The sequence below is a fragment of the Podarcis bocagei genome (assembly GCF_964188305.1).
Source record: "Podarcis bocagei genome assembly, chromosome: 5".
Taxonomy (NCBI): Eukaryota; Metazoa; Chordata; class Lepidosauria; order Squamata; family Lacertidae; genus Podarcis; species Podarcis bocagei.
In genome coordinates, this window is record NC_138129.1 from 62211963 (window position 1) to 62224410 (window position 12448).

The 12448-nt window shown below is 42.0% G+C and overlaps 1 protein-coding gene across 1 annotated transcript in view; it reads left to right on the plus strand.

The window, feature by feature from the left end:
• Nucleotides 1-12448, plus strand: part of FGGY (FGGY carbohydrate kinase domain containing) — a 149372-nt gene that overhangs the window by 111873 nt on the left and 25051 nt on the right. The window contains exon 14 of the mRNA XM_081193810.1: nt 1951-2045. Coding sequence (XP_081049936.1) covers nt 1951-2045 — 95 coding nt within the window. The remainder of the gene's footprint in view (nt 1-1950; nt 2046-12448) is intronic.

Sequence of the window (12448 nt, forward strand, 5' to 3'; positions counted from 1 at the left end):
CTGCGGAAAACATCTTTCCTTTGTTCTACAGCTTTGAGAGAAAAAACAAAACTATGAACCATATAGATTCTTTTTTTTCCTCTCCCCCCCCCTTGCCCCCTTCTTAAGAAGAGCCAATGTGGTTTAGATCAAGTTTAAATCTTGGATTCTAGCTATTTAGCAGGGAGATTTGCATCACTTGAACATCAAACCAGACTTCCTACCTTGATGCAGGACGAAAGATGGAAATCAGCATTATGTAATTACATTTCACAAAAGCAGAAAAGGTGAACCAAATGACACAAGGTCTTGACCTAGGCTGGATGTACGCAACAGACTATTGCCACAGTGGTGCTTTCTATTAGTCAAACAAGATTTTATCAAGTCCACACCTTTCCTTATCTAATTCAAATAGCCTTGGAATTGAGAGCTGCTTTCTGATGTCTAAAATTAAAGCTCTATTAATAGATAATTCTGATTAAATTTTAAACCAAGGTTCTTTGACTGTATCTAATGGCCATGTACAATGTAGGACAAAGAGGCCTTTCTGCGGCCTTGGAATTTTTCCTGTTTGTAGGAACTGTGACTGACGGGGGATGTCAGAGTTCATCTGACTAGAATGCTCCGGGTTCTCTTGCCCTCATTAAAATCTATCCGATAAAATAGTTAACATTCCTGTATCAATCCCCTATTCTTCCAGGAAAATTCTGAATATATTACTGTTAAATGCAAGCTCCCATTAGCCAATTATGCAGGCTACCAATAGATAATTTCATAGACCACTTAAAAGCCTCAGATTCATATTGTTCAGATGTTAAGATGAATGCATTCATTGTGAAGGCACTTGCAGAGTAGCAACACAAGCAGCCAAGTTTCAAAGTACATTTCAAACATGCCAGCTGTAAACTCAGTTCTTAATTTAGCTCTCTGATAAGTTTAAACAAGTTTCTGTGTCAAAACATTTTTGCCACTGAGAACCTCCATATTTCATCCACGCATTGTCTAGGGTCACACTGCTTTCCAATGTCAGAACTAGCTGGGAGCAAAATCACCCCGAGTGGGAGGTTGGGGGAGAATTCCTGGGCAGCAGGAAAGTTAAGTTCTTCTTTCTTGCTCAACATAAGAAGAGGCCTGCGGGATCAGACCAAAGGCCCATCTAGTCCAGCATTCTGTTGTCAAAGTGGTTGATAGGATGCCCATGGGAAGACCATAGGCAGAACATGAGTGCAGCTCTGTCCTCCAGACATCTGTATGACTAGGGACATCTCACGGGGTCATGTGAGAACCAGCCTGTGTCTTTCTTTTTAAAGCTTCCATGTCATCTTCTCTGGTTCCTTGTCACTGTCTTGGCAAACTGGCAGCTCCTATTTTTCTATACACTGGCATGGTGCATAGTTAAAACCTGAAAGGACACTCATGTCTCTACAACCACAGAAAATGCCCCCCAAGTACCTTATAAAGGTAAAGGACCCCTGACCATTAGGTCCAGTCATGGCTGACTCTGGGGTTGCGGCGCTCATCTCTCTTTATTTGCCAAGGGAGCCGGCGTACAGCTTCCGGGTCATGCGGCCAGCATGACTAAGCCGCTTCTGGCGAAAAAGAGCAGCGCACGGAAACGCCGCTTTACCTTCCCGCCGGAGTGGTGCCTATTTATCTACTTGCACTTTGACGTGCTTTCAAATTGCTAGGTTGGCAGGAGCAGGGTCCCAGCAGCGGGAGCTCACCCTGTCACAGGGATTCGAACCGCCGACCTTCTGTTCGGCAAGTCCTAGGCTCTGTGGTTTAACCCACAGCGCCACCTGCGTCCCAAGTACCTTATAGATCCACCCAAGTGCCAGTGCAAACACACCGGCGACCGTGTCAACAGAGGGTATACAGATAATAATCCTCCAGCTGGTTTTTTTGCTTTTAATTGTCTTCACGCCGCCCCCACTTTGAGCATTTTAACAGATGTGTGTTGTTTTTGTCTAGGCATGCCTGTTGTCCTGGCCCACGAGGTGGAGTCTGTTTTGACGGGCGCTGCTATTCTCGGAGCCTGTGCTTCTAAAGATTTTGCTTCTCTGCAGGTATGTAATCAGAGGAAGTCTGGATGTGAAAGCTTAAACTCTGCACTTTTCTGCTTAGCCTTGCCTACATTATAATTTAGACTGGGTGGGGAGGAATGGTAGGCTCTGTTCCTCACAAAGCCCAATGCTTTCATCCATAGGTCTATTAACCAGCTTGGCCTGGTTAGGTTAAATAAGGAGATGGGTCTCAAACAATTACATTAGTTTACTACAACTGGGACCTGCAGCAAACTGTCACGGTGTGGAATGCTCCTGTTCAGGACACCAGCCAGCCTTTCATGCCCTTTCCATTTCTACTCCATTCCACTCATCCTCCTCCAAAGGGAAACAGCCTAACAGGATGGTAATGGGTGAATTAAGATGGAATTGGCCCTTTTTGCTGTAAAAATGGTGAGTCTGGCCCCAGGGTATTTGCCCACCCACTCGCTTGAATTTCACACTGCTCTAAAAAAAATTGTTACAGTAAAGTATGCTATCTAATTAGGCAGATTTCTATATGTGGATATAAAACCCAGGCTTTAACTAGAATATTAAAACTCCACCGTTGGGTAATTTTGCCGAGGAAGAACTACCTTGGACATCTGGTCTCCATATGGCTGCTTTTCAAAGACTTTGGGAAGCCTTCTTTTCCTTATCTCTTGCCACCATATCTGCGCCACAAGCAATGTTGTAGCAAAGGGGAATGAAAACGATGTGTCTCTTCACTGATGCACACCCACACGTGCAAAACGCCCTGGGGAGGGTGGGGGGACCAAAATCTCTCCTTCCTTAATCTCTGGATTATCTCTTAGTTTCCGGAGAAGAGAAGAAAATCCTTCCTGAGCAAATGTTTGGCCGTATATTATTCTTTTCATTTCTCCAAGTCTTCCCTTCATGGGAATGCCTTCTCATTCATTTTCCAGAAATGCAATAAAACAGACAGATTGTGACCTGCATAGCACAATGCAGGTGTCTTGTTGCTCAACAGAAATACTTGACACACCCTGGATGCTGAACACTTTATTCCACCCAGCATGTCAAGGATTGGCAGTTATGTTTTATATAATACTTGGTGAAGAAAGCGCTTTGCAGCCGCATCCCCAAAAATCTTTTCCCAGTTGGTTCTTAAATAAGAGTAGCCTGTCCTGTGTTTCAATGACAATACCTCATATTTTCAGGTGGAGAACGTGGGCTGAGAGTGAGTTGGAATATGAGCAAAAAATTCCCAACTCATTTCTCTACAACTGATGACTGATAATGGGCATTAAATGGCCTGAATTGGTGATCATTCCTCTATGGCTTCTTTTACCAAACAGCTGGATGATGGTATACATTTCAGTGGGATCTTCAGAATGGAATTGCATGCTCCAGCTCCACTATGTTTCTTCAAGACTTATCTGTTGCTGCTGCTTGGCTAAGCAGCTCTGGAGGTCTACAATTTCCCTTCTCTTAACTCTTTCCTTGTCCATCATTTTCTTCCTTCAGCTCCTCCCCGCAAGCAGTTGCTTTCCTCCAGCTCAGGTCCCAGGTCCATGTCCGTGATTTTGGATTTGATATCCCGCCTTCCACTCCCTTTAAGGAGTCTCAAAGCGGCTAACATTCTCCTTTCCCTTCCTCCCCCACAACAAACACTCTGTGAGGTGAGTGGGGCTGAGAGACTTCAGAGAAGTGTGACTGGCCCAAGGTCACCCAGCAGCTGCATGTGGAGGTGCAGAGACGCGAACCCGGTTCCGCAGATTACGAGACTACTGCTCTTAACCACTACACCACACTGGCTCTCAGATAGAAACAGACCTGGATCCCTTGCTGGAGGTGGGCAGCAGGGAGAGAGTGTTTGTTGGAGGAGGAAAGCAGTGGGTGAGGCTAAAGATTCAAGCGCCATTCTTGTGCCCTTTGCTTATCCACAGGCAGCAGGGTTCTGTGGATGTGCTTGAAAGGCGCACTGGAAGTGTGGAAATGAACCTGTAGCTCCACCCTCAGTTTAGCTGCCAAAGAGCCAGCTCCTGCTTTTGCAAAGCAATCCACTCCTACAATTCTAATATACAGTATACAAGTGAAAATGTCGGGGGAAAGAACAAGACCCTGTCTTATTTGGCAGTAGCCCAGTTTTATTCTTCAGAGTTTATATATTTGGGGTTAGGATTATTATTGTTTTATAAAAAAACAAACCAAGCAGTTTATTTTTCTACTGTGCATTAAATCAGTACAGTTGCATTTATGCAAGCTAATGGCCAACTTTCTTTTCATCTTGATTTCCTAAAGCGGACTTTGCTTACTTAGAATTTAGAGAGCTGTGTACAGGGAAGAAGAGATACTGATAGTAATTTCCTGGAATCCTTGAACTTGTTGAGACAGAAAATTAGAGGAAGAGAGCACGGAGTTTGAGCAAGCTGATTGCAGATTGGTAGCGTTCCTACCAAAGGCTGGTGGAAGTACCGGTCCTGCAGTGGTAGACCTTCCCCTCCCCCCTCACTGTGAACTTTTGGCACGCCTCTTAACAACAACTTATCTATTAAGTCATTAACTGCAGTTCAAAAGAGTTAATTTTAATAATAGCTTTCCCCTCTGGAAAGATGTTTAATGACAATGGCAATTTGGCTAGGCTATAAAGAGGTTTGGATGCTCAGGCAAACAAGTAGGTATTGCGCCTTTGTGCTTCAGTATCAGGCAGTGCTATTCGCACAACAGGTTGTGCATACGGAACGTCCCCTGACAGCTGAGTGAGTGGAAGGACCCCTCTCACGGTGGGTGGCTTTCTGCACTGAATTTTCAGCTTCACCAAGCAAGCTGCTGTTTGTTGAAATGCTTCCAAAACTGAGACTTTCCTGCAAATTTAACAGCCTTGTTATCATGAGGATTCATGAACCCAAGGCTGCCATTACTTTTCCAGAGGGCCAAGCAGTTCTCCTGATCTGTAGCCACCCCTACTGTTCTTTTCTTTTGTTTGACTGACTGTATACCTTTAAAGAGGAGGAAGAGGTAGGCACCATGTTTTAATAGCTTAGTAGACCACATTGGAAGAACCACAGACACAATTGACTTGTGTCTATTGAATCAGTCCAAGTCTCCTACACTCATCTCATAAAAAACAACAACTAAAAAACTCTTATATAAACCAGGATAAATTCCTAATTAGTTGCTGTAATCATCTTGTGTAAACATAATAATGAAAAAGAAAAGTTAATTAATCATTTTGTTGGCTTGCTGTTAATGCATCTCTTACTGAAAGTCTCTCAGAGTGTCAAGGCGTATCTTAATTTCTATTTCTTTAATCATGGGGCTGTTGTTGGGCAAAGACGAGAGAGATCAGGTTCTGAAAAGTCGTGTTGGCAGGCAGAACTAGGTCAAGATGCCCTAATCACCTTGTTTCATTATTTGCCAAGAACTGGGCTAAGTTCACACTTGCATTGTCAGGCTATAATTTAAAACAGAGTTAACTAAGAACATTTTGGATAAGAACAAGTGCTTTCTTTTTTCCTTAATGCTCTGGATAGATACTCTGGGTTTCTTTTTACTGATTTGGTCAATACCCTTCCCCACAGAAGCAGAAGCCATTCTTTTTACCTACGGACCAAATGGGGGAAGTGAATGCACACATCACAAAAAGCAGTCTCAGTATGGACATAGGGACCATTTTCATAACTTAGCGCAAAACTCAGGATTTCCTAAGTGAGGCCAGCTGACGTTGTAATGGCACAAGGTAGAACTAGTGCATCCTTTGCTGGCAGCTATTTTGATGCACCTGTTGGTTTCCATATCAAGTTCTTTGTTTTCTGGTTTGTCTGGCAACAGATTTGCCAGGGAGAACTATTTTCTAATAATAAAGATGAGAAACATTTCTGGCAATGATACTAATTTGTTTCCTGTATTCTACCTTGTCCTTATCGTAAAATGGTTTATTCTTCTGGTAGCTCGCATCTTGACATGATATTAAAGGAACCTCTGCTTCTCTAATTGTTCATCAAGAATCAAGATCTCAAAAGTGCTTGGATTTGCCGCCAGCAGACTCTTCTTAAATTCCTCAAAAACTATTGCCTTGACAGGGAACTTGAAAGAAGGCGAGGAAGTGGTATTATCCGTCCTCTTTCCTAGGGGTATCTTTAAAAAGCTGTTATTTCTTTCAGGGTGTTTCTTCAAGAAAATAGAAACTCATACCATGACTTGAGCTCTAAAAGTGACCGCTCTGCAGTATGGTTGTAATACCTGTGTTGGTGCATCCATTGCAGATTCATCTAATTCAGTGTTTTTTTTATCACACGTGTGCATTTTTACACACATGAAAAAGTGTGCTTTGGTTCTGTAAATGTAATAGCGATACGTGCACCAAGCGGATGGGATTTATCTGCAGCTCCCCCACGTGTGTATGCAAATAGACATTTCCTTTCATATAACATTGTAGTTTTAGCCATATATATTTCAGCTCTCACATCAGTGTTAATGGGGCTCTGTAGGAGGGTTTTTTGTTGTTTTTAGATATATGGTTTTCCTTTGTGCTGGTATTAGATGAGCAATTCCTTGTCTGCTGGAGCAACTGACCTGGAGGCGTGATGGGAGGTCCCTACAATTTACAGATTCAGCATGGCTTTAGGATAGCGTGATGTTCTCACAAGCAGGTTCAGATCATTAGCCTCATGTGCCATTGCTGTTTACCTGACATACGATACGGGTTGACATCTGCTGCCCATCTCTCTTGCTGAGTGCTTGCTTTGCTTTACTTACGGCTGTGCTCTGGTAGCACCACCAGAGAAGAAAGAAAGATATTTTATCCCTGTTCTTCTTGAGCAAAAGCAGTTTGCAGGTCACCCCTAATTTGTTAGGCTCGGCAACATTCTGTCATGCTGGTTTCTCCCCTAAGCAAGTGAATCAGGGGCAAAATTTAAAGAACCCTGCCGACACGTCCCCCAGCTCGAAAGCGTTTCCGTCAAAATGCTATGTCATCTATGTTAGGTCCTGTCATGCACTTGATGTATTACCAGATTGGTACGTGCTGTACAGTAGTGTTTTGTTAGTTGTTGCGCTGCATGATTTGTAACCATTTTATACCTATAGCAATTAATAGATAAAAACTTGTCTAAGCAAAAGCTGCAGGCTGTAACAGTGGGTCACAGTTGCCCCAGACTATAAAGTGCAGTGCAACAGTAATCAGTGCCTGTAAAGAAGAATTAATTGCATTCACTTCAGCTTGGGCCTCCCCCCACCCCCACGCATAATTGCCACGGGGATAGTGGGAGAGGGGCTAACCCTGCTTTCCCTGCATGCTGTGAAATGTGCATGGCAATTAGTCCCATTTATGTGAAAGGGACCTTTTCTCTAAGCTTAATTATTGTATGTGTGTGGTCAGTTTTCAGGAGATGGAAACCAGGGAGGGAAGGACTAACCATTCTTGCATGCTGCAAACCTGCACATAACCCCCACATGGCACATTTACAGCCAGATTTCTACCTTTTCATGTAGCCCAATTCAGCTGTAATAGTAAGCTTTGGTTTAGTGGTACCTGCACAAGCTTTAGGGTCATGTACTCCCCACTGCTCTGGCACAGTTATATGGCAAACAGAAGCATCTGCTTCCATTGTAAAATAGGGCTGTATCCAAAGCACCAGCCCAGTCTGCAAATAATAAACTGAAGACGTTTCCTCCTGAATTATGTAGCCCTGGTTCACTTTGCCATTTCAGGTTAGGCAGAGGCCCTTAAGGTTAAGGAGTGATTTGAGGTTCCCATTTCTGTCTTTTGTTGCCAAGAAAGAGAGGGGAGAAGCCCCACATTTACTCACCAGGCACTCTGGAGTTAATGTGAAGAACACAGCCAAGAAATGATGGGAGGCATTAGGTTTGGATTTCATGCATTGTAATATATAAACCAATAGCCAATGGAAGGACCGACTTCATTTTACTCAGTTTTAAAGTTAAGTTTATCATTACATTTTATGGTATTACACACGAACACAAATAAGCACACACATACACAACTTAATGTTGCCATTTCAGAGGGCAGTGGTGGTGGGCTCTGACAGACTGCTTCTGCTTCAGTTTAAGGCACCAATTTAAGCATTAGAGGGGACACATGAGGAAAGGTGAAGGAGTACAGCCTACTGTCCTCAGAGGCGCTGGCATTTAAAAGTAGTTGTAGTTTTTTAAAGGAAAACACAAACCTCTAGTGCCAATTGGCAAAGAGTAGGTTGGGTTCCCACCAGCCAAAATGGCTACTCCCTGTTTTGTTTTTATTGTTGTTGTTTTTTGCAGTGAAGGGACAACTTCAAGTTTCAGAGGAATTTTTTTACCAGCTCTACTTCTGTGCTAATCAAAGTTTATCATCACACTCAAACTCTGAAGAACTTGGGTTAGTTTGAATTGTGGTTAGTGAGCAAGTCGGGATCACAACCCGTGGTTTGAACCTGGCTTTCTTAAACTAAGTTTAAACAGAGTTTCCCTGAGTTTGTACACGGTGAGTTTAAATGTGCAAGTGGAAGCTTCCAGTTTCCATTTCGTCACTGTGCCCGAGGTGAGAGGGGAGCACTTGTGCCTTGAGAGTTGCTTCTTTTAAACACTGTACAAAGCCATTGACTAGCATTATGCCTGAAAAGCAACTGTGTGATAAAAGATGTTTGGTGCTGCCTACTCACATGGGGCAAACCAGTGGAGACTATTGAAAGTCTTCAAAGTAGATGGTTAAATGTGCAACTCTCATAAAAATGGTATCATTGAAATTACACTTTTGGTATTGGCAGTTGGAGTTCACTCTGACTTATCTGCTTGTTATTTCTGGGGTGTTTGGGTTTGTTTGTTTTTAACACAGGCACATTTTTGAATTTATTACTTACCATTTAATAGTTATGGACTGAGCAGGCTGTAAAATCATTGGAAAATGCTACAGATATCCATTTACTGCATTTTTTTAACATGTAAGGGTTCAGTAGGGGTTGGAGGTCATCCTGCCATTATTGTTATTTAACAATGACACCCCTGTGCCAACTGTTTGCTCGGTATTCTGCAAGCCGTAATGGAGGCACATCAATTCCAAGTATATTTTGTTTTATTTGAGCTTAGCTTAGAGGTTTTTTTTTTTTTTAAATGTATTTAAATCTTTCCTGGTTTTGAGACAAGCCCTCTTGGACTGGGACTCATATGTAGCAACAAGATGCTGACCAACCAAGTAGCAAAAAAACTCATTCAAATCTAAGCACATTTACTTAAAAGTAATGCTCACTGTTGCAACAGAACATCTTTATAAGCACAGACACTTTAGGTTTTCAGCCTTACTGCTGGTTATATGATGAATAGGGCACATGGTTCAGCCTGAATCAGAGGTATATGGACCACCATTGTTATAAAAGCACTCCGAGAGAATTTCCATGCACTTGCAAAGTCCACCTGTCGGACAAAGCCAAGTGCCTTTTCCCAAATGGGCTAGCTCTACATATGGAGTAACATTTCAAAGAAAGTACCTCCCACATGAATATCTGTAACACAGTGAGGACTGAATGCATCCATGCCCAGTGCCTGCATTTGCTCTTCCTCTCCTTGACCCTAATGCTTTATTCCTTCACTATTCATCCTGCCTGTGTGGTGTTGTTGAACCCCATGAAAAGTAACTAGCACCCGAATCTGAAACACGGTGCCCTTTGAAATCACATTATATGTTTGCTGTGGGAAAAACGGGTGTAACATTAGTGTTTCCTGCAGAAATCACACCCACGAGCCCATGTCTGATAACAGTGACTAGACTAGGGGACATGGGATGCTTAAAGATAAGTGACTACAAGCCTGTATGACAACCACAGTCAATGGTTTTCTGCATAAGGAAACGCTGTTGTAACACTGGCATTTTCCTTTTTTTAAAAATAATTTTTTTTTGATTTTACAAATATAAAATTATAACAATACAACCACACATCAACAGTTGAAGATTCCTCTGAGTCTCTGGACTTCCCACCTCCCCCTCCATGGGTCCTATTGTTAAACCTTTTCTACTGCATCTTTTTCAATAGTCCATGTTTTATATTACTCCATTATCTCCATAATACTTGCTACATTACAAGTGTTATTGCAAACCTATTAATGTTTTCATCTGCTTACAGTGGTCTCCAAGATAAATTTTAAAAATTTCCCCATTCTTTGTTGAAGTTTTGGTTCTTCTTGGTTCTTGAGCTTTCCAATCTACAATGGTACCTCAGGTTACATACGCTTCAGGTTACAGATTCCGCTAACCCAGGAATAGTACCTCAGGTTAAGAACTTTGCTTCAGGTTGAGAATAGAAATCGTGCTCTGGCAGTGCTTGAGCAGGAGGCCCCATTAGCTAAAGTGGTGCTTCAGGTTAAGAACAGTTTCAGGTTAAGAACGGACCTCCAGAACGAATTAAGTACTTAACCTGAGGTACCACTGTATTTTGCCATTTTGGCATAGTTTGGCATAGTTTGGCACAATTTAATTTGCCATTCTTCTCTGGTAGGGACTTTTATCTTCTTTCCATCTTTAACACTGGCATTTTCCATAGCAGTAGGCAGAGCCACTGATTCCACAAAGCCCGTTTAGAAAGGGGTGTTGGGATAAAATAGTTCAAGCATCCTGTTTATGACAGAGGTATGCCTATAAATCTCCCCCTAAAGGAGAGAGTGGAGTTACTGTTAAGACAAAGTACTGTATATAAATCAGTGAAGACCATTCCTCCAGAACATACCAGTTTCCATAATTAGATTAAAATATAATAAATTCCAATAATATGTTATCAGAATATTAAAACAATTGCATGTTTAAAGTATTGTGGGATTAATTGAAGTTATCAAAAATTTGTAAAGTATTGGGATTTATTCTGTATAGAGGCATAATTCCTCCTGAAATACGTTACCGAGAAAATAGTGCAATTATAAAAGTGAGGGTAGGGCAGGATAGCTGATGTTGTTGTCGTTTCATAGCTTCTCCAAGTTAGCTGTCTCTTTTTCAGAGAGTGCCTTCCTTAATTATGTGTGCTGTATTACAGGCAAATTGAATAGTCTGGCCGCCCTCCCCTCTAGCTAAGCTGAAGGGAAACTTCAAGACGTATGCTAGAGAGTTGGAAACTCAATCCACCACATTAATTCCCCATCTGGGATTTGAACTCTTGCAATGCCAGTGCAGGAGATCAGAGTGTTCTGTAAGGAAACACAGGCATGTAGAGTCACTGTGCTAGCTGTCTGAAATGCCTGGGTGTGTGTTTTTTTTAATGAATTTTTTTCAAAGGACACGATGATTACTTCGTCTGGGGATTTGACACCAGCAATCCGAACCACCAGGACATACTTCGGCAAGCCTTCCTCGTAAGGATGTTTGCTACCCCGCACGTACAATTTCTGCTCTTTATCTTGGAAGGTGGCGGTGACAGTCAGGCTGCAGCTCTAAGCATCCATACACAGAAACATGCCCTACTGAAATCACTGAGGCTTCCTTTGGCAGAAACGTGAATGGCTTAGGAGCACATGATTCTGTAACATGTTGAAGCTGAGCAGGCATGGATCAGGTCAGGAGGCCATTGGGAGTTCTGCAAATTTCCAATAAAAAGAGACAGAAAATTCATGCGCATTGCTCTGTAGTGCACTACTGGGTTACTAGTAGCTCAATACATGAACTTCCTCCATTAAGATGTATTGGACGTGAGGTGGTTTAGACTCTTGTCATCATTTGATGCCATCACCATCTAATGATGACCGTCCATGTGTGGGCTTGCCTTTGGCTGATATTTTAAGCGTTGTCTCCTCCCAGGCATCATAACCCCTGCTCTATCCCCCCACACACCTAAAAGCAGATGCATTGTCACACAAGACAGGACAAGGCCTTTTGAGTTTGGCACCTAGTCTTTGAAATTCCTCTGAAGAAGTCTGCTTAGCCCCCTCAGCGCTTATTTCTTCCCCTACTAATTTTCTATGGCTATTTTTCACTGCCTCTTATTTCAGTGTGGTTTTTTCATTTAAATACAGTAATAGCTAGTTATTATTTCTGCTTATGTGAAGTCTGTCTTATTCTGTTGCTTCTCAGTAGGAACATCATGAACCACAAATCCAGAATCTCAGTCAGGAGAGATGTGGTTTCTTCTGCTAGTCAGCAGAGGGATCTGTATATGGTAGTAGATCACCTACTTTGTGAGACAGACATATCTATGGGATTGTTTGGGGTATAGATGACTTTTGGTTTGTTATTAGTTTATTTTACACAATTAATACAAAACAAAGCATATGTATCAAAATATTACAAGAGAGTGAAGAAATATCCCACAAAATTTACAATGTATTAGTTATTACAAAGATAATTATATACAGTATACACAACTGCATAATAAAAAGTGGGCAATACAAATGGTATCTAGCTTAATAGTCTTCCTACTACAAACTTACCATAATCATTTAAACTTAAGGTATTGATTAGAATAGATAGATTTACTCAAAACTGACAATTT